General features: G+C 47.4%; 1 protein-coding gene across 3 annotated transcripts in view; it reads right to left on the bottom strand.

Moving 5' to 3' along the window:
* LOC119165256 (cGMP-inhibited 3',5'-cyclic phosphodiesterase 3A-like) overlaps nt 1-22014 on the bottom strand; it is a 346756-nt gene that overhangs the window by 2302 nt on the left and 322440 nt on the right. For 2 of the 3 annotated variants that reach the window (XM_075871286.1, XM_075871288.1), the window contains 4 exons: nt 16915-17076; nt 4110-4290; nt 3543-3617; nt 993-1040 (listed from right to left, as the gene is read on the bottom strand). In XM_075871286.1, the coding sequence (XP_075727401.1) occupies nt 993-1040; nt 3543-3617; nt 4110-4290; nt 16915-17076 (466 nt within the window). The remainder of the gene's footprint in view (nt 1-992; nt 1041-3542; nt 3618-4109; nt 4291-16914; nt 17077-22014) is intronic. The other variant, XM_075871287.1, reaches the window with a different exon arrangement.

The following is a 22014-nucleotide window of genomic DNA, read 5'->3' as shown; positions in this document are numbered from 1 at the left end:
AAACTTCTAGGCCTGAATGTTTTAATATGGCAGCGATTACTTTTGAGCATTTCAAGAACAACACTGGTAAACACAAAAAAAATGTCACCCACAGGCAAGACGATATATGGTAGACTCTCAGTAAACGGAAATCTGTTAAACGGAACTACTGCTTAAACGGAACTATTGCCTCTGCAATACTTGGTTTCGGGCTTGTATTCAGCACTCGTGTTCACCTCTCAGTAAAGGGAACTCCTGTTAAATGGAACATATTTTCCTGGTCCCCTCAGGTTCTGTTTACCGAGAGTCCACTGTAAATATTGATTGGAGTATTGACAGTGCCATTTGCCAGTCTTCTGAAAAAACATTAGGTGTGAAGAAGGCAACAGGTTTTGGGGCTTTTCGTGTTTTTGTAACTTATCACCAAAAAGTTATTCCTTTGAGAAAAATGTTCTTTTCCCTTATGCCGGATGTTGCGCCAGAGGTTAAACACTTCATGGATTGAAGTTTCAGAAGGCTGGCCAACAACAATGCTTGAAACTGTTCATTTTCTGGCACTACACAACATGTTAGTGCAGCAACAAGGAGTGTGATAAAGTCGATGCAGATGATGGGGGGACAGCATTCGGATCATTCACATCGCCCAGTTTAAAATGCATGTAAAGCTGGGCAAGCGTCAGAATCACGTGACAAACTTTTGAGGTTTGCACAAGGCCCACGTTCAAGTCACTGCAGGCAAATGTGCGTGAAGACCACAGACGGTTTGAAGTGCAGGTAACAAAACTGAAAAGGGCATCGCATCACAGCCAGAGAAAATGGTAAGTAAACTGAACATTATTTGCACCACTGTGACATGCACGGTGAACTTTCTGCAATGTGCATGTTAGAAGGAGAGTGATGTGCTCTAATTGGGAATCTATTGGTTTAAAAAGAAAAGGCAACAAAGGAAGTTTTCAGTCAAAAGATAAGGCTTCTCCTGCTTTGAAAGCTTCAAAGAGCAAGCCGTTACGTACCACACCATGCTATTGCCTTCAAACTGTAGAATCGCATACCTCCACCATCTAGTGAGGAAAGCCAACAGCATTAGTGACTAAGAGGGCTCCATAAGCTGGAGACAGCATTGATAGAACATAACTGAAGAAAATGTCACTGATGGGAACAACATAACGAAGATTAAAATAACACAACTATGCAATACCTCTGGGGCCGAAATGTGGCACGCACACAGCATTGCGAACACTGCGAACACTGAACAACATCTATAGGGAGCAAGCATGCTGGTTTTTATAGAAAGATGCATACACGCATACGGACAATACAGTAATAAAAGCAGAGCAAGTATGACCAATGTGTTTTAAATGTTATAGAAACTGTGGCTGACTTCAGTGACATGATTTGCCGCTGCACTTACCCTCTATATAGTGGTTACCATGAGCACAACTTACTCAAATGTGGTCTAAGCACATGTAGGCTGACATCTCTGAACATAAAAAACTGCAGATAGGTCCCCATTCTTATACGTCTTTCACACAGTTATCATCCATGACTGGTGATAAAAGATATACTAAATGGCTTCACGATGATAACTAATGTCATAAGTGGTAAATGTTAGAGTGAAATGTTATGAAGAAACAATGTCACGTGCCTGCCATACGAACGAGAGAAGATTAGGATGAAGTTTTGCGTACAGCTTAAGTGTTATATTTTTTACATATCTATTACAGGCCATTTATTGTACATCTATCAAAGTCAAATCAGCAATTTTTATCGTTAGAATGCTCTACCGGAGGAGAGAGGCAGTCTCGAGACAGCAATTTCGAGTAATTTAGGATGCTAGTGGGTTTTCGGTTTCCACTGCGTTTTCGATGTCTTCCAACAAAGGCTATATAAAGAACTTGATCTTAGCACATGGGCCTTGGATAATCAGAAGGCCAACATTATTACTGAAGGGCAAGAAAGTACTTGAATATGTATACAATAGAACCCAGCTACAACGAAACTGATGGGGCACAGAAAAAGTTTCATTGAAGCGAAAATTTCATTGTAGCAGAATGAAAAAGTATAGCTGATCAGAGCTAGCAAAACAGAGGAACGTTTATTCTTAAAATTTAAAAAGTGTCCACTGCTTCATAGTAGTTCCAGCAGCGTCGCGACGTGATTCTCACCCTTACATAGCGAGGCCATGGTTAAAAGCACCCTAAAACAACGCCTACAATTGCTTTCGTGAACGAACAAAACAGTTGCATTAACACATTAACACCAGCAGCTGTTCGCCGTCAAAGCGTATTCGACAATGCCGAGACCGAGGCAGGGTATGGTGGAGCGGTGACATTTGCCTTATTATATGCCATTCCTATCAAGCACCACTTGTGGTTAACCGATTGTATTGATAATGCAGAAAAACAGCCGCTCTGATTAGTTACCACACTGGCCAAGTACGAACTTTTGATAAGCATTGGCATCAGAAAAGGCATTGTTCTGCAGTTGAACCCACGAGCTGCGTGAAGGAAACTATAAACTGAGCGACTGAGCTTCAGCTTCGAATCGTCTGCAGCTCAAAAGCAAGCCAGTGGTAAAAGCAGGACAGTGTCATTGCCATCGCTGTCAAGCAATGGCGGCATTCATACTTGCTGAACAGCGGAGGTTTCTGGTGGTGCCAATGCGTGTTTTAGACTTCGCCGTATTTTCAGGTTCTGAAAACACATCACAGATTGTGTTCACTGTATGGCAATAAATATCTGAGCCTGGAATCGCATCCTGAAATTTCGTTGATGTGGGACGGCAGAAGAAAAAGTGTTCGTTGTGGCTACAATATTTATGCATTGACTCCTATGGTCTGCTGACGGAGAACTGTAAAGTTTTCATTGTAGCGGAAATTCCTTGAAGCAGCGTTTGTTGTAGCAAGGTTCGATTGTAAGTGTATATAAGTATATAGGTTACAAGATATATATAAATAGATACCACCTACGTATATGGAATAAAAGGATATCACATAACCCTCTAAATTCTTAATCGTTTAAATGACAGTTTTTCTGCTTCAAACCCTATTCGTGAATCCTCGGAATATCATGACCATAAGCAGAGCTAAACCACGAAACTCATAACCCTAAATTAGCCCAATAAGCCCTTTCGGCCTAAGTGTAGCTTCAAGTTTGAGACAGGTTATTGTCAGCGTTAAGTCGGATCAGTCGCACAAGAAATCTAGCAGAGTTTTCAGAGGTCTCATTCTGCTTGTAATAGTAACAGAACATTATCCCCTTGCAGGTAAGGGTAGGATAGCCTGCTTTGGCCATATTAAATTTAGTTATATCAGGTTTCAGTAGATTTATGTGCAAATAAAACAGCTTCTTCATTTGTCAGATATGTACTACAGTTTTCTTTGTGATCGCTGAAAAGTCCGAGCTTATAGGTAATAAGCTTAGCGCTATGCTAAATAAAAGCAAAGCTCATCAGCGTCTACGTTGCCTAGGTATAGAAGTAAATAATGGACACCGGCAGGCAAAAGAGTGCTGCACATAAATTGCACACGCTTGCAAAAGAAGACGAAAATGAACGATGCTTACCGCTTGCAGATGTTTCCGCTTCCATTTCCTCTTCCGTATCTCTTCCGGTTTGGGAATCAGTTTTGTCGGTGCCACCTGGAGATAAAGCCAGAAAGCATTTCAAAATTTTTATTCTGTAACTTTACAGACTATAACCAAAGAGAGAACATTGCTAACATAGTTATTCAGCAAATAAGACTTGTATCTGTCTTCTCAAGTGAAACAGAAAGCTCAGAACAGAAGAGAGAAAGCATTTAGTTGAGTAAAGACCAATTAAACATGAAAAAAAAATGCGCTCACAACACTTCTCATAAAATTGTACTCTAGTATGGGTGTTATTTCCCTTGATCACACACGGTTACTCTTAGTTCTATCACACACTGGTTGCAGCACGCTGAAGCATTGCTGCACCTGGAGTTAAAAAAACATCACGGCGACGGCTGCCGCAATGATGACTTTTGGCTTTGTGTATTCTGATAATTACAATCATTTAACAAGAAAAGCTAGAAAGCAAAGGTCTCGTCTTGGCTCTCCTCTCCTTAAATGAAAGATTTGAATAAGTGGTGCCAAGGCCACGGGTGTACTGGCCTTCGTCTTCACTGTCCGAAGCCTCCACCCAGTGGCCGGGCAGCAGGCAGGCCTCGCCGTATGCGTTGCACAGAGGAGCCACCAGGTGGTTGATGAAGGACTCCTGTAGCTTTGCCAGCTGCGGGTTGCAGCGGTCCATGAACGGCGACACTTGCATGCCTAGCGTTGCCTCTTCGTCGCCCTATCCAGAGAAGCAAGAATATTCGCTCATTGTCACAGTGGCTGGCTATCACTAAGGTCACAGCTATATTTTTGAGTGTCTAGCAGTGATATCTGGGAAACCTGAGAAGCCTATGACTTTAAGCAGATTTAACACAAACTCGTAACAATACATTGTCCTTATTGAACTTTCTACACTGTTTATATTGTCTAGCAGCAATCAACAATGAAAAATTTTGTCGTTGATTCATTACCACTGCAATTATTAGAAGAACGCATACGCTAAACCTAAGTGCTCCATTCGCCTTAGTTAAAATTTAGTATTGTGGCGTTAGCGCACTACTCCGACACGATCACCTTCTCTTACCGCGGCTATTGCCAAGTATGAGTCCACTTATGTAAACTAAGGACATCTTCCCAAAGAGAACCATGATGGGATGCAGAGAAGCAGCGTTGCGCATGGGTGGCTTCACAGGTTGAACGGCACTAATGCGTGTATTGCAGTGAGCGCTGGAAGATTAGTTTGAAGCCACGACTGGCATCTTGTGGTTCCTTCAGAATGGACATGGGCACTGGATTGAAGCTTGCGGGTGTTTCGCCCTGACTACCACGGCCTTGTGATCAGTGAAGTGCACGCCGAGAGGTTCCTGCAGACATTCGGCGTCGAAGTTGGCAAAAGCCAGATTGATACACATTCCCTTTATCGTGGTGGGTGGTTTCTGTTTCGCCGACACACACTTCAGCGAGTGCACGCCACACATGTCATGGAAGAGTCATTCTCCTCCTCCTCCGCTGATGTCAACATCGAAGTCTCCGGCCACAAGAGGCGCATGCCTCTTGTCGCGGGGAAGAAGAAGAAGGGGAAGAAGAAGAAGTGAATGGAAGAAGCCCTTAGCTTCATTTCACTCTCTTAATTCAGTTATTATATTTGAGTTCGGGATTTTTTTACGGTGTGTGCGGTGGGTGGACTGTCTCCAGAGTGGCAGCTAAACATCGGTGAGTCGGAGTTTCACTACGTATTGCGATCAGAATTGCCCCTTAGCGGGCCCGTGCCTCATACCTGGCAAAGCCCGGGTATGGGGGACAACGAGATGCCGCTAGTGCCAAGCGGAGCACCACTTATCCATCCCGCTCGACTTCAAGTTGCTGCAGGCTCAGCAACGATATCAACGTCCCATACAGAGAACAGCGAGGCCTCGCAGTGTAAGAAGAGGCGTACAGAGGAGGAAGAAGAGGTTGACAACGATGACGCCACATCCACGTACTCCCTTAATGAAATGACACAGATGGATACAGAAGCACCCAAGGAAGACGAGGGAGCTTACACGGTGGTCACCCATCACAAAAACCGAGCTACGGGGATACCGGTGGTGTTCAGACCAATCACTGCCGAGAACTCCTTATGGAAGGTGAATCCCAATCGCATGGCATCTGAGATAATCTCTGCTATCAATGAGAAAGTGACATCATCAAGAATCAACAGAGACGGAAGTTTTTGTCTTAGAGTACGGTCTTTGTACTCGGCAAACAAGTTACTGCTGATCAAGAGTCTGGCTGGATTGCCTGTACATGTGATGATACCTCAGTCTTACATGAAGACCCTAGCAAAGATAAGAGATGTTCCACTCAAATACAGTGATTATGACCTACTGGAATATCTTAAAGATGCTGGAGTAACCTCAGTCACACAACAAAAGAGATGGGCAAGAAATTAAGATGGAAGTGTCACAATGTAGCCTATACGTAATGTAATACTCCAGTTTAGACATGATATGCCATTGCCAAAAAGAGTTGCTCTCGGCTTTACGGTTCACACTGTCGAGGAATACATTGAGCCGGTGATAAGGTGTTACAACTGCCAGAGATATGAGCATAAGGCTAAGACTTGCAGGGGAACCAAGAGATGCAAGGTATGTGCGGGCGCACATGATTATAAAGAATGCACCTCAAAGCGTCAACCTAAGTGTGCCAACTGTGCTGGACCACATCCGGCATCGTTTTCAGGCTGCTCTCGAAACCCTTTGGCATCAGCGACACAAAGAGAGAGAATTATAAGGGGTACCATAGGATATAAAGAGGTCCAGCACCCAATGCGGATATAGTCGAGGATGTTCCTGCGGCACAAAGAAATGCAAAACAGTGGCGCCAAGACTCTTACTAAGAAGTATTGAAGCCCTCAGCACCAAAACATCACGTTGGCAAAGAAGTCTGGGCTTAGGAACATGCTGAAGCGGAACTTTCTGCCGGGCCAGACACAGCCAAGGAGCCACTGAATACCAAAGGGAAGGGTCACAGCAGCTTGCTGAAGAAAAATTCCTCAAAAAATGCGATCTCAACGGAGACAGCCGGAAAAGAGCAAGTCATTTTGCCAATAATCTTTGCGGCTCTTAAAGCAATTCTACGATCCCTTCCACAAGCAGGTTCTTTACCAGAAGTGAAATTGCTGCTAGATGTTGAGAATCTTCTCTTGTCGTAATCATGGCTACCGGACTATCTAACTGGTGCAAAAGAAGTGCAATATTCCAGTGGAACTGCAACAGTTTGCAGAATAAGAGTGGAAATTTTCGGAAATTCGTCACTCAGCACGGGTTTCCGATTTTGTGTATTTCTGAAACAAGAGTATCCACTAACTTTTGCTTGTCGAATTATGTGGTGTACCAAGCAGAACGTCCTGCTGCAAAAAGCAGAGTGATGTGTGTGAGACGCGCTATTCCGTCGACACTTGTGGCTACTTCAAAAACAGATGCGCCGGAATTTGTTAGATGCAAGGCGAAGCTTGGTAACGTTACTGTAACTGTAGTTAGTGTTTACGTGCACCCTCAAGCAAACGTTTCATATGCAGAGTTGGCTGCAGTGTGTAGATCTGATCATGATCCCATAATTATATGAAGTGATTTTAACGTGCACCATGAATGGTGGGGTTGTGAGCGTTGTAATGTAAGAGGATCTGCTATAGTAAAAATATGCAAAGACCATGGTAACACTATACTAAATGATGGTTCTCCAACGTTTCTACGGGGGCATAATTACTGGAGTGTACTACACATCAATATGTGCTCCTCTGAATTAGCGGCTGGAGCAGACTGGATTGCAGACGCTGATACAAGAGGAAGTGACCACTTGCCAGTATTCATATATCACCCAAAGTTGAAGAAAACGAGAAATAACCGCACAACAAGAATTACAAATTGGGCAATCTTTCGAGAAGTACAGAGACAAAATCTGGAACCTTGTTCTGACGCAGAAACCTATGAATCGAAGATAAAAAATTTTCTAACAAAAGCAACTCGTGCAGTACCCATTCCAGATGGGTATTCGGGTGTTGACGCTGAGTATGAGAGGCTTCGGGTAATACGACGCTGATCTGAAAGAAGATATCGCAGGTCGGGTAATTTAGAAGATTTCAAGGTTGCACAGAAAGTACATTCTGCAATGCATAACCAACTGCAGAAGCTTTCAACCAAAAGGTGGCAAGAGTTATGTGCCTCACTTTCTCCATTTACCTCGGCGCCTCAACTGTGGAACATGGTACGTGCCCTCCGACAGCCAATAGTCCACTCGAGACCACTACAGGCTCAAGCGCTGTCTCGAGGAGTTAGCGAACGTGTGATTGCCGAAGAATTTTGCGATCTTATACTGAGAAATGGAGAGACCACCCAAACTAGCGAATATATATCCTCAGCACAAGCAGCTTTGGTGGTTGTAACAAAGTTTTCTGCGATCAGTTCATAAGATCTGGATGACAACTTCACACCAGAGGAGCTCCAATATGTGCTGTCTTCAGTAAAACGAACAAGTTCACCAGGAACAGATGGAGTTACATACTCTGCTCTTGCTAATTTGTGCAAGAAAGGAAAATACACCTGTTGGACATTTATAATAAAATTTGGCAAGAAGAAAAAGTTCCGGAAAGTTGGAAGATATCAAAAGTAGTACCGTTGCTAAAGCCAGGGAAGAGCCCTATGCAGTTGGACTCGTTTAGGCCGGTTAGTTTGACAAGTTCTTTTTCAAAAGTGATAGAAAAAATGATCAATGAACGAATTTTATGGTGGCAAGACTTGAAAAAACTACTACCAGAAAGCATAGCCGGCTTCAGAAGAGGTAGATGCACAATGGACTGCATTCTGGATTTGGTCACAGATGTGGAAAACCAACGAACGCAAGGAAACATCACTGTCGCTGTATTCCTTGATGTCCACGAGCATACGACACAGTGAGTCACGTTCACATTCTGGAAGGCCTGGCGTTACAGGAATTCAAGGGCAAGATACTGTGTTGGATCGCTGACTTCCTGAATCACCGGAAAATTTTTGTAGTTATGCAGGAGGGCCCAACGTCAGAACATGTCGTCAACCAAGGAGTGCCACAGGGCAGCGTGCTAAGCCCTACTCTCTTTATGCAGTCATCGCGCAGCTCCCGTATAATCTTCCACCTAACATCAGATGTTCAGTATATGCTGATGATATAAGTATATGGACGTCGGGTCCATTGTTTTTGGATGTACAACAAACGCTATAAGAAGGATTGGATTATGTAGACCGTTTTCTAAAAAAAAGAGGTATGGCACTGAGTCTGGGTAAAACAGCCATACTTCCATTTACATTAAAAAGACCTGGAAATTTCCAGATTATTCTGCAAAAGCAGCCTATTCAAATTGTTAAAGCTCATAAATTCTTGGGAGTAATTTTAGACCGGAGGCTAACATGGTCACCTCATGTCCAGTCCCTTGAACAAAAAGTGAATTAGGCCATTCGAATCCTCCAGCATCTCTGGGGGGCCAAATGGGGTGGTACTACAAAGTCGTTATTAACCCTGCATGTTGCCTGGATACGCCCCATCGTAACTTACTCACTGCCTTTGCTGCATGGACTTTCAGCCTCCACCGAAAGGAGACTTCACTTGTTATTGGCAAGGAGCTTGAGGGTATGTCTGGGTTTACCACGGTCAACTTCCAGTGCTTTAGTGTATGGCGGAGGCTCGAGAGCCATCTTTGACAGTACTCCTATTTAAAGAAACATCTCGAAATTTATTTAGAATTTTCACGCAACATGAAAGTCATTTTTTATCTGGTGCACTAACACAAAGGATGGCAACGAGACTACAGGATACTATATCATCATTTCAAGCAGTAGTACCAGAATTTAAACAATGGAAACCTTCAAAACCACCTTGGACACTTCCACTTCTCAACGCTATTCGTGAAATAGATGGCATAGAGAAGAAAGCAGACATGGCACCTCTAGTAGTGGCACAGTTGGTACTTCATCAGCTTCATGTAATGCATAATGAAAAAACAAAGATATATACAGACGGATCATGCACTGAAGAAGCGTCAGCCTGCGCAGTCTTTATACCCGAAATTCAAAAAAAGATGTACAAATTATCGCACAAATCTTCATCGACGACAGCAGAATTGGTGGCTATCTTTGAAGCAGTTAAGCTTATCTGCAAGAATCCTGAGCCACGAAAATGAGTGATTTGCACTGATAGCAAACCTGCTCTTCAGCTTATCAGAAATGTGAGAACACGTTACAAAAATGGTGAAATAGCACAATGTATTGCGGAAACTGTAGAATATGCCTCATCGCAGGGTCACAACATCGTATTCCAATGAATACCCAGCCACATTTGAATAAAGGGAAATGAAGAGGCTGATAGCCTCGCGAAGAAAGCATTGAAGGAAGGACGGAATTGCGCAATCCCTATGTCTGGGGCGGATATTCGACATTTTATATCGCAAGGAGCTAACCATTGTTCGATGGAGAAGTGGTTTGAAAGCCCTAAATCAAAGGAAACGCTACTTTATGAAGCTGATCCACACAGAAAATTTTCCATAGCTACAGACCTTCCATGACACCTAGAGACATTAATCCACCGTCTTCGATTGGAAGTAGCATACACAAACAGCTTCCTACACAAGATACATCGATCCAACTCACCGGAATGCCATTGTGGTCATGCAGAAGAAAATGTTCGCCATATTTTTTTGTAGTGCGTTAAATACGCGAATGAAAGAGAAAAATTAAAGAATAAACTAGCAAGTTTGGACAGCTGGCCTCTCACAATAAAGAAACTACTTGGACCATGGCCTGAGATGCATCTCCAGAAAAAGGCAATAATCTTCCTGACAGACTATTTAGTGGAGACCGGACTGGACAAGCGCCTATAACAGACAGCCAGAGATGGGTATATATAAAATGTGCTCATGTATATACTGACATTAGATTAGTAAGGTGTGCGTGTTAGTAGTTTATGACTGTGTGAACTGCGCGAAGAAAACTGTGTATTGGCATGATATTTGAACTGGTTTCAGTGTGCTACTATGTTTTTTTTTCTTTTCTGTATTGTTAATTTTCGGGTACCGTTTTGTATTATTATTTTATTTTTCGCTGCAGAACTTTGTGATATGGAGTAGCCGAGGCAATAGGCACCTCAACCTCTCCACAGCAAAACAGTTAAAACAGAACAGAACAGAACAGGCGTATGCCTACAGGCCTTGCTGCACTCAGTCAGGGTCTCCTCCAGACAGCGCTGAACCTGTTCCTTCGGCAGGTTGGGAGCGAGGTACAGCGTGAGGATTGCGATGTCACTGACATGCACGGCAATGCACTTGGAGCAGGAGCTTCTCCGAGAGGCTCCAGATCGTTCTTCCAGGTCGAAGTTAAACATACTGTCGCGCGTGAACAAGAGGGACTTCAGGTAAAGAATACCGCGTAGTCACAGAGGCGCAGGTCAGGGACACCACAACCAAAAAACAAAAGCCTCGGCGAGAGCGCGCTAGCCCAACAACTTCTTCCTCGTTTTTCTCCTCGATGCGGGCTCGTGCTCGCCGCAGTTCATGGCCAGGTGGCATTATTCCCCCACTGAAAAAAAAAAAGCATCGCCCCGATGCTCGCGCGAATGGTAGTGGATAAGCGGAAGTAAAGCAGACATGCACACTGTGGGCACACTTAAGAAAAAAAACAACAACAAAAGAACAAGGCTGAGACACGGTCCCACTAACGTACGAAGTACGGCTTGAGCCGTACAACGTGAACAATCTCTGGGTAGTGCTTTCGACGCTGGGGTGACATGGTTCCATATGGAACCACCTCATAATTCACGTCACTGATGCGACGCACTACTTTGTAGGGTCCAAAGTAGCGACTCAGGAGCTTTTCGGACAACCCTTGGCGGCGAACCGGAGTCCATACCCAAACTAGATCTCCTGGGTGGTATTCGACCTGTCGATGGCGAAGATTGTAGCGGCGTGCATCTGCAGTTTGTTGTTGCGTGATATGCAGGCGTGCCAACTGTCGAGCTTCTTCGGCAAACTGAGCAAGCTGCTCAGCGTCAGGTGTGAGCGACCCGTCGTAATCGTGTGGCAACATAGCGTCCAACATGGTCTGGACCTCACGCCCATAGACGAGACGGAACGGTGTGAATCGTGTCGTTTCTTGGATGGCAGTGTTGTAGGCGAATGTTACGTATGGAAGGACCTGATCCCACGTCTTGTGTTGAACGTCTACATACATGGACAACATATCGGCGATGGTCTTGTTAAGTCGTTCCGTCAGGCCGTTAGTCTGCGGATGATACGCCGTCGTCTTGCGATGGCTCGTGAAGCTTAGCTTGAATACATCGTCAATGAGCTGAGCCGTGAAAGCTGTTCCGCGATCAGTGATGACGCAAGACGGGGCGCCATGGCGAAGAACGATCTGTTCGACGAAAAACTGGGCAACGTCGGAAGCTGTAGCTCGTTGCAGGGCTCTTGTCTCGGCGTATCTCGTTAGATAATCTGTCGCTACAACTATCCATTTGTTACCGGCAGATGACAGAGGAAACGGCCCCAGTAAATCCATGCCTATTTGATCGAACGGCGACCTTGGTGGTGTGATTGGTTGCAGCAGGCCTGCAGGCTTCAGTGGCGGAGATTTGCGGCGTTGACATTCACGGCAGCTTTTCACATATCTCTTGACGTACATAGCAAGTCTCGGCCAGTAGTACGCCTGTTGAACTCTGGCGAGAGTTCGTGAAGAACCTAGATGCCCGGATGTGGGTTCGTCGTGGCAGGCCAGAAGAATGTCGTCTCGCATGTCAGATGGGACCACTAGCAAGTAGGCTTTCCCATTGCCGTTCGAGTTTGATTTATACAAGACACCGTTCCGCAGGCAGAACGAAGAGAGATTGCGAGAGATGTGCCGAGGTACGGGTGTGTTGCGTCCTTCTAGTTGGTCAATGATTGCGCGAATCTCGACGTCATCGTGTTGTCGTGCGATCAAGTCTGTTGCAGTGAGGACTCCGAGGAAGCCGCAGTCATCGTCATTGTCGGGATCACAAACTCCAGTAGGTGCACGTGACAAGGAATCAGCATCTTCGTGCTTGCGGCCTGATTTATAGACAATGGTAAGGTCAAACTCTTGCAAACGAAGGCTCCATCGTGCCAGACGCCCAGACGGGTCTCGTAAATTGGCTAACCAGCACAATGAGTGATGATCAGTAACTACTTTAAAGTGACGACCGTAGAGGTAAGGCCTGAATTTCATAGTGGCCCACACTACTGCTAGGCACTCTTTCTCCGAGGTGGAATAGTTCATCTCGGCGCGAGACAGGGCACGGCTGGCGTAAGCTATCACGCGCTCGGTGCCTTCTTGATGTTGGACAAGCACGGCGCCGAGACCTACATTGCTCGCGTCGGTATGAACTTCCGTGGCAGCATCCTCGTCGAAGTGAGCAAGAACTGGTGGTGCCTGCATACGCTCACGTAGATCGATAAAAGCCGCGTTCTGTTCTTCATTCCAAACGAATGGTACGTCGTCACGTGTGAGACGAGTCAGAGGCTCGGCAATTCTAGAAAAATTGGCGATGAAGCGACGATAGTAGGCGCACAGACCGAGGAAGCGGCGTACTGCTTTCTTGTCACGGGGAACGGGAAAGGAGGCTACGGCGGTTGTCTTGTCGGGGTCAGGTCGAACACCGTCTGCGCTCACAACATGCCCCAGAAATTTAAGTTCTTTATAGCCAAAGTGGCATTTTTCTGGCTTCAGCGTGAGGTTCGCAGAGTGGAGTGCTTCCAGAACAGCCTGCAGACGTTTCAAGTGTTCCTCGAAAGTGACCGAAAATACGACGACATCATCGAGATAAACTAAGCAGGTGTTCCACTTCAGACCGGTAAGAACAGTGTCCATCATTCTTTGGAATGTCGCTGGTGCAGAACACAGGCCGAAGGGAAGCACCTTGAATTCATACAGGCCGTCCGGTGTAACAAAAGCAGTTTTTTCTCGGTCTCTTTCATCAACCTCAATCTGCCAGTATCCGCTTTTCAAGTCTATGGATGAAAAATACCTTGCTCGCCGTAGTCTGTCTAGTGAATCATCGATGCGTGGCAGAGGATACACGTCTTTTTTTGTCACGTCGTTCAGCTTTCTGTAGTCCACGCAGAAACGCAACGTTCCGTCCTTTTTCTTTACAAGAACGACTGGCGATGACCATGGACTATTGGACGGCTGTATAACATCATCCTGAAGCATCTCTTCGACTTGAGCATTGATCGCGTCACGTTCTTTGGCAGAAACTCGGTAGGGTTGTTGCTTTATGGGCGAGACATCGGTGTGTATAATAATCCGGTGTTTCATAAGGGGCGTTTGACGCACCTTTGAGGATGAAGCGAAACACTCTTGAAATTCAAGCAACAGCTCCTGCAGCGCTGTGCGTTCTTTCTGCGTGAGGCTCGAATTGATGTCCACCTTTTCAAGAGCCTTAGAAACGCCGGTCGATGTCGATTGTAGCCCACTATTTATTGATGCGGCAGAAAAACATTCAGCAACGTCTTCGATGGGGTAGGCGAAAGCGATAGCGGTGCGTCGAAACAGGTGCCGCTGCTCATTACTAAAATTTGTCACAAGCAGCGTGGCACGTCTGTCGTGAAGCGTAATGAGGCTGCGGGCTGCGCAGACACCTATGCTAAACAAAAGTGTCAAGTTGCCTTCGGCGACTGCCTCACCGTCACGTATCTCGTCACACACGACTTCAACCAGGATGCTTGAACGTGGAGGCAACGTGATTATGTCGGCCGAAACACGAAGCGAACTGAGATGGCTGTCATCAGGCTTTTCTGCTTTGTCTGTAGAGAACGTCACTGTGCGCTGTCGGAGGTCAATGATAGCGCCGTATTCACGTAAAAAGTCGATGCCTAGGATGAGGTCTCGGGAGCATTCAGGAAGTATAAGGCAGCTGCAGAGAAATGTGCGTTTGCGAATGCCGACTCTAATCGTGCAGATACCGAGAGGGGTGACGACGTGCCCGCCGGCTGTACGGATTCGTGTCCCGTACCACGGCGTACCCACTTTCTTGAGATGCGTCGCCAGTTTTCTGCTCATGATGGAGTAGTCGGCCCCTGTGTCTAATAAAGCTGTAATATCGTGGCGGCCGTCGAGCACTACAGGTATATCTAGGGAAAGTCGGCTTTCTGATTCGGGAGCTGTCGTCGTTGAACCACTGCTGGTACGTACTCGCATGGATTGGGGCCCTTGTTCGTGTCGTTTATCAGCGGCCCCGCCCCCGAAGGTCGCTGTCGTTAGTTTTCCCGCCTAGGGCTGAGCGGCCGTGCTGGCGCCGCCCCTGGGTAGTTCGGGACACTTGACGAAGACCTTCTTGGAGATGGTGATCGTGACTGGCGCCGCGGGAGCAGTGGCATGCGCTGCTCGGACAGGTACTCCTCAATCGCTCTGGGTCTTTCGCCAAATCTTGGCCTGGGTGAGTCGACGGCGAAACCCTGAAGTCCGAGGCGACGGTACTGGCATTCGCGGTACACGTGTCCGGCTTCGCCACAGTGGTAGCACAGCGGCCGCCTGTCCGGTGTGCGCCATACGTCCGATTTCCGCGGGAGGAGCTGCCGATTCTCGAAATGCTGGACTGGTTGAACTGCTGGGAGTGGATCGCGATGTGCAGGGTGTACGAAACGGCGTGGAGGAGCGTAACGACTCGCAGCTTCGGCGTACGATGCAGGAGCGACGTAACAGCTCACAGCCTCGGCATAAGATGCACGGTGAGGCTCGATCGGTACAGGCGGGGAAGCATCGTTGGACAGCGGGACTTGCAAAGCCTGCTGTACTTCACTCCTGATGAGGCTGGAGATGGATCCCGCAGCAGGTGGAGGCGGCCCGTGAATCTTCTGCAGCTCGTCGCGTACCACCGATCTGATGAGGTCGCAGAGAGCTTCGAGATTGACGTTACTCCCCGCAACTCCAATCTGGTCCACCGGCGAGGCAACATTCACGTGGCGGTCGTACACAGCTGATCGCTGCTGCAGCATGTTTTCCATTGTCGTTGCTTCAGTTAAAAACTCTGCCACAGTATTCGGGGGACTTCGCACGAGACCAGCGAAGAGTTGCTCCTTAACTCCTCGCATTAGGTGGCGCAACTTCTTGTCTTCTCCCATACCTGGGTCAGCGCGACGGAAAAGGCTCGTCATGTCCTCCACGTACGCCATCACGCTCTCGTTCGGCATTTGGATGCGTGATTGGATGGCCCGTTCCGCTCGTTCACGGCGATGGGGGTCAGCGTAACTTGCCAGCAGCTGACGGCAAAACATCGTCCACGACGAGAAGGGTTCGCGGTTGTCGTACCAAGTACGAGCTCCGTCCTCAAGGCTGAAATATACATTCCGCAGCTTGTTGGCGTCGGTCCACTCGTTGAAAGCCGCAACGCGTTCAAAGTGAGCCAACCAGTCCACAACATCCTCCAACATGGAGCCACGGAACACCTTCGGCACTCGTGGCTTCTGCAGCGTGTAATTAGCCATCGGAATATTTTCCGTACCGCTCTGGGGTGGTGCAGTTGATGCCATCTCCGGTAGAGGTTCACGCTCGGGGGACAATCCTCGGATTCTCCGGCTGGCCCGGTGGACAGGTGTTGCGACTGCGGGTATAGGGCTCCCAGGAGGCGTTTGGATCATTGACTGGGAATACCCAGCACCTCCACCAGTTGTCGCGCGTGAACAAGAGGGACTTCAGGTAAAGAATACCGCGTAGTCACAGAGGCGCAGGTCAGGGACACCACAACCAAAAAACAAAAGCCTCGGCGAGAGCGCGCTAGCCCAACAACTTCTTCCTCGTTTTTCTCCTCGATGCGGGCTCGTGCTCGCCGCAGTTCATGGCCAGGTGGCATTACGTAGCGCACGCCGACTCCGAGGGTAAACAGTGACTCCTTCAGAGAGATATGGCAGGCGGCGAGAGGCGAGCGACAGGCCAGGCAGAGAGTGATGTGAATGCTCGTGCACTGCGAGGGAAGGCGTGACTTACTTGGTACCCCCCAACACCTGCGACCATGGGAGCGTGGTGTGGACGGAGGGACAGCGTGACACAGGCTAGTGAAAAAGCTGCTTCGCATTTAAAAAAAGGGAATACATGTTTTCCCACACTATCGCTTTTTTGACATTAAATGCAATGTTGACCGTTAGAAGAACACGACATTAAACAACATAGTTCATTGCCTAAGTATTGTCTGTCACGCAATAAGTAAACGAGGCGAGATGTTTTCTTCTCGGCAACAGTGAATAACAACTTTCCATACCTCCAGTTGAGATAACCTCAATATCAGATGCTCTGAAAGAGGAGGTAATAGAAGGTAGGGCGTTATGAGAAGGAAAGCAAAAAGAAATGCGTGCCTGCTCGTAAAATTCCTCGGCTATCCTGTACGTCCACTGTACATGAATGTCGTGCCTCTTGCATGGCCCGTTGATGTCGGCCAGCTTTATAGCCATCTCCATCACAAGCAGCCTGTCAGTCTCGTTGTTCCAATCGATCCCTGGGGCATCTGTGTCATTTGCCTGCCAAGAAGAAATAGCAATTATGAATAAGACCAGGTTACAGCCAGGTAATGTGAGTGGCCGCAAAAAATTGAATAGAAATGGCTATAGGACTTGGGAGCTGAAGAAGTCAAGGGATCTTTCCCTACAAATTTAGAAGCCTGCCAGTATTCCCACCATCAAAACTCATTCAATATGAAGTACGTACTAGGCAATGTTAAGGGAGACTTGATACATATTATTTGAGGTTCAGAAGGCAAGTGTAAAGCTATGGCGATGTAGTCTCTTGTCTACTCTTGCACTTGAACATTCGTGCAAAATAGAATACAAGCCTATATATAGCACACTCATCTGCTACCTGTTATGTTGGGCGAGCTTTCACTGACAGCGGCTTTTTTTTTATATATGGTACAGATTAACAGGCGTTCGTCCAAGCTGAGTATCTTCAGTGCTTAGAAGTTATCGAGATTGAAGTAATAACCACTGTTATTATTATGAACCTGACCAAAGATGACAGAGTGAAGCGATGCAAGAAGGCATTCACTCAAATGATGACTTACGAGTCAAAGCTATTAAAAGCGACACCAGGAAACCACATTATTTTAAACAACTGCACAATAACATTTAAATAAACCAAAAGAACTACTACACCAGAAGATTAAAGCTCGTTTAGGTAGCTGTTTATCAAGATGCTGAGTGCAGAATGTAAGTAATGAATGCCACTCAGTGCTTATCAGTAAATGGGCACCGAGTGAATTGGCTACCAAACGAAAGGTACACATGAAATGTAGACAACAATGTTTGAAGTTACGGAAAGTATGATGACGTCATTAGTCACTGCACTATTAACAACTTCAATAATCGGCTGTACTGCAATTCCTTTTTGTTATGTGAATCACTATGTTCACTGTTATATAAATGGTAATAATATTATCTGGGGTATTTACGTCCCAAAACCACGATATGAATGTTAGAGACGCCGTGGTAAAGAGTTCTGGAAATTTTGACTGTCTGGTGTTCTTTAATGAGCACTGACATCACCCAGTGCAGACAGGCCTCTACTATTTCACCTACATTGAAATGCGAACGCCACAGCCGGGATCAAACTCACAACCTCTGGGCCAGCAGCCGGCCGTTTTAATCACTGCTCTACCACGGCGGACATCATATTATGGCAAGCTGTCAGCGTCTCGGAGATGAAGAAGTGGTGCCGCAGCTGTTCCCCGTATTCGAACCAGCACGAGAGAAGAAGACGCCAGTGAGAATGCCAGCATGTGTGGACATCTATGCCAGAGCAGGAATAAATAAAAAAATGTAGGACCCAAAACGCCGCACCTACTCGTCCTTTCGTCAACGCACCGAGCGTCACGACCAACTCTGATTCTAGCTGGCTGGACGCCACGACCGCAGTTCTTCTTCGGCAGCTCTCCTTCTGTACTTCTCGTCTGCTCAGCTTCTTTGGTGACTACCGTTCTGGCCTTCAGCCCCGTTCATTTCGGCTGACCATGAACCCCACACCCAACAGAGACGCCACGCCGAATCTCACGGTACCTAACCCTGTCGTCGCTACCCTCAGGCTCCCAGAGTTTGGGCAGGCGTACTCTAAACTCTGGTTTCTGAGCATCGAGCCATTTTTCCGAAGACACCGGGTAACATCGCAAACAGTGAGGTACGACTATGTCATCGGCACTTTACCACCTGCTGTCATCGCCATCGTAAAAGACATTCTGCGTTCTACACCTATTGAAAACCCCTACGACACCCTCATACACCGGACAACTGAGTCGGAACAGCATAGGCTGCAGCAGCTGATCACTTTGGAAGAACTTGGTGACTGAACGCCCACGAAGCCTCTGCATCGTATGCGACACCTGATCGGAGACCACTCTGCTGCATTGAACGCCTCCATCCTACGCGAACTCTTACAGCGACTGCCACAGTAGGTGCGGATAATTTTGAGTGTATTATCTACAAAAACCCTTGACTCACTAGGTCGGATGGCCTACGAGATTAAGGATATCGGTGCCCAGTCCATATCTGCGATCGAGAGACCATGTGAATCTACCATCTCCGTGCCGGTCCACGATAACCACTTGGACCGCCTTCTTCAAGCTAAGGAGGAGCTCAACCGCAAGGTGAATCAGTTGGCCACTGAACTGAGCGCGCTGAAGGTAGACCACCACCACAACGCGTCATGACAATGGCCCAAAACCGCGACAGATCACCAAGTCTGCCTCTAGGCGTCTGCTGGTACCACCGCCAATACCAAGCTCGAGCTCGTCAGTGCAAACAGCCATGCCAGTTTGCGGGAAACGCACGAGCCACGCACTGATTGTGGCCGGTGTTTCAGACCCAACATACAGTCGTCTATCCCACATCACAGACCATGTCACCAAAGTTCGCTACCCCATTGACACAGGTGCCGAAGTGTGCGTTGTTCCTTCTACATTTGAGGACTGTCGCCGACGCCAGACCTCGCCGCCCGTCACTTCGGTCAATGGTTCGACCTTACAGAACTACAGACAGAGGTCTGTCATGCTTGACATCCTCCTGAGACGCACGTTTTGATAGATATTTTTAATCGCCGACGTGCGTGTATCCGTCATCGGTGCGGATTTTCTTTGGCATTTCCAGCTTATGGTAGACCTACAACATAGCCATCTCATGGATTCTGAAACCCTCCTCACAGTTCAGGGCGTGACATCAAATTAGCCACTCTTGCGTTTCGTTCAAGCTCATGCCAACGTCTCACTGCCATGATCTACGCTTCTGCGAAAATTTTCTGACCACTTTCGTGCTCCATCTCTTGAAGACTGGATACACCACAATGTCACTCATCACATAGTGACAGTAGGAGAGCCGGTGTTTGCACGTGCTCGTTGTCTTGCTCCTGACCACTACAAAATTGCACGCCAAGAATTGGAGCACACGCTTGAACTCAGATAGGCCCAGCCCTCTTTCGGTGCCTGGTTGTCACTGCTACACATGGTTTCCAAGCCCTCAGGTGACTGGAGACCATGCGGTGACTACCGCGCCCTCAATAAAGTGACGGTACCGGACCACTATCTAGTACCGCACATCCAGGACTTCACGGCATCGCTGCATGATTCCACCATATTAAGCAAAATCGACTTAGTAAAGGCATACCACCAATTACCTGTAGAGCCTTCTGACATACCGAAGACTGCCATAATAACACGTTTCGGCATGTTTAAATACATGCGTATGGCCTTCGGTCTACGAAACGCCATACAAACCCTTCAACGGTTTGTGGACCGGGTACTTCGTTGTTTGACCTTCTGCTTCGTGTACGTGGATGACATACTTGTCTTCAGCACCACTATAGAAGGTCACGAACTTGACCTGCGTCAGGTTTTCATACGACTCTGCATATATCCACTAGTCATCAACAGACCAAAGAGAGAGATTGGCGTTTCTTCACTGGACTTTCTTGGCCATTGTGTGGATTCGCGTGGGATCTCTCCACCGGCAGCACGTGCTGAAGCTATATTGCAGTTTCCACGACCAACAACTACGAAGAAACTACGCGAATTCCTCAGGCTTGCCGAATATTACCGGCGGTTTACCTCATTGCGATACCATCTTGCAACCACTCCACGCACTTCTAACCGGTCAAGCGAACCCCAACGCTTCCATCTTCTGGATGGGCGATGCAGAGACAGCTTTCAGTACCATCAAGAAAGCTCTGGCTAACACAACTCTCCTCGTGCATCCAAAGAGTGACATCATCCCGTCACTCACAGTGGATGCCTCGGACGTCGTCATAAAAGCAGTTTTGCAGCAGTTGGTCTATGGAGTGTGGCAGCCGGTCGCTTTCTTCTCACAGAAGCTCTCACAGACAGAACGTCATTATAGCCCATTCAGTCGCGAACCGCTCGCGGCCTATTTGGCTGTCAAGCACTTTCGACACTTCCTAGAAGGTCGGCAGTTCCATATCCTCACTGACCACAAGCCGCTTATGTGTCAATCAACCGGTACCAACTCTTCCCACACCCCCCCGTGAGATCCGCCAGACTGCCTACATATCACAGTTCACGAGTGATATCCGGCACATCAGTGGCAAAGACAACCCCGTTGCTGACGTGCTTTCCCAAATAGAAATCAACACAACTATGGATGAGTGTCCACCAGTCGATTTTGCAGCCATGGCTACTGCACAAAAGGATGACAGCGAGCTTCAGGTGTTGCGACTCCAAAAACATTTGCTCAAGTTCGAATATCTCCAACTTCCAGGCTGTGCGATTCCCCTCATTTGCGACACCTCTACTGGTTGTTGTTGTCCTTACGTTCTAGCACCATTTTGCCGCAGAGTCTTCAACGCCTTGCATTCCTTGTCGCACTCCGGTATACGTGTGACTCAGTGCCTCATCATAGGAACATCGACGTCCGCCGCTGGACACGTGCCTGTCTCAAGTGCCAGCTAACCAAAGTCCAGCACAACATGGTCAGACCACTGGGTACCTTCACGCCTCCTGACATGCAGTTCAGTCACATGCACCTGGACCTCACAGGCCCTTTGCACTCATCGCGAAACAGCCGGTATATGCTAACCTGCATAGACCGGTTCACGCGGTGGCTTGAGGCACTACCCCTGACTTACATCACAGCCGAGTCAGTCGCCCCCGGACTCATCACCGTGTGGATGAGTTGCTACGGAGTTCCCAAGACCATCACAATGGATCAAGGTCGTCAATTTGACTCTGCACTCTTCCGCACCATGTCTCGAATGCTTGGTGTCAACCACAGCAGGACGACAACCTACCGTCTGATGTCGAATGGCATGGTTGAGCGATATTAACGCGAACTCAAAGCTTCGGTCATGGCCTCCCAATCATTGATACCCTGGACGGAGTGACTACCACCTGTCCTCCTCACCCTGTGCAGCAAGATGCGTACGGACGCGTCCTGCTCTTCAGCTGAGCTCGTATTTGGCACTAC

Source organism: Rhipicephalus microplus, chromosome 8, assembly GCF_043290135.1.
Source record: "Rhipicephalus microplus isolate Deutch F79 chromosome 8, USDA_Rmic, whole genome shotgun sequence".
Lineage (NCBI taxonomy): Eukaryota > Metazoa > Arthropoda > Arachnida > Ixodida > Ixodidae > Rhipicephalus > Rhipicephalus microplus.
The sequence above is the reverse complement of the archived record's forward strand: the minus strand, read 5'-3'. Positions and strand labels throughout refer to the sequence as shown.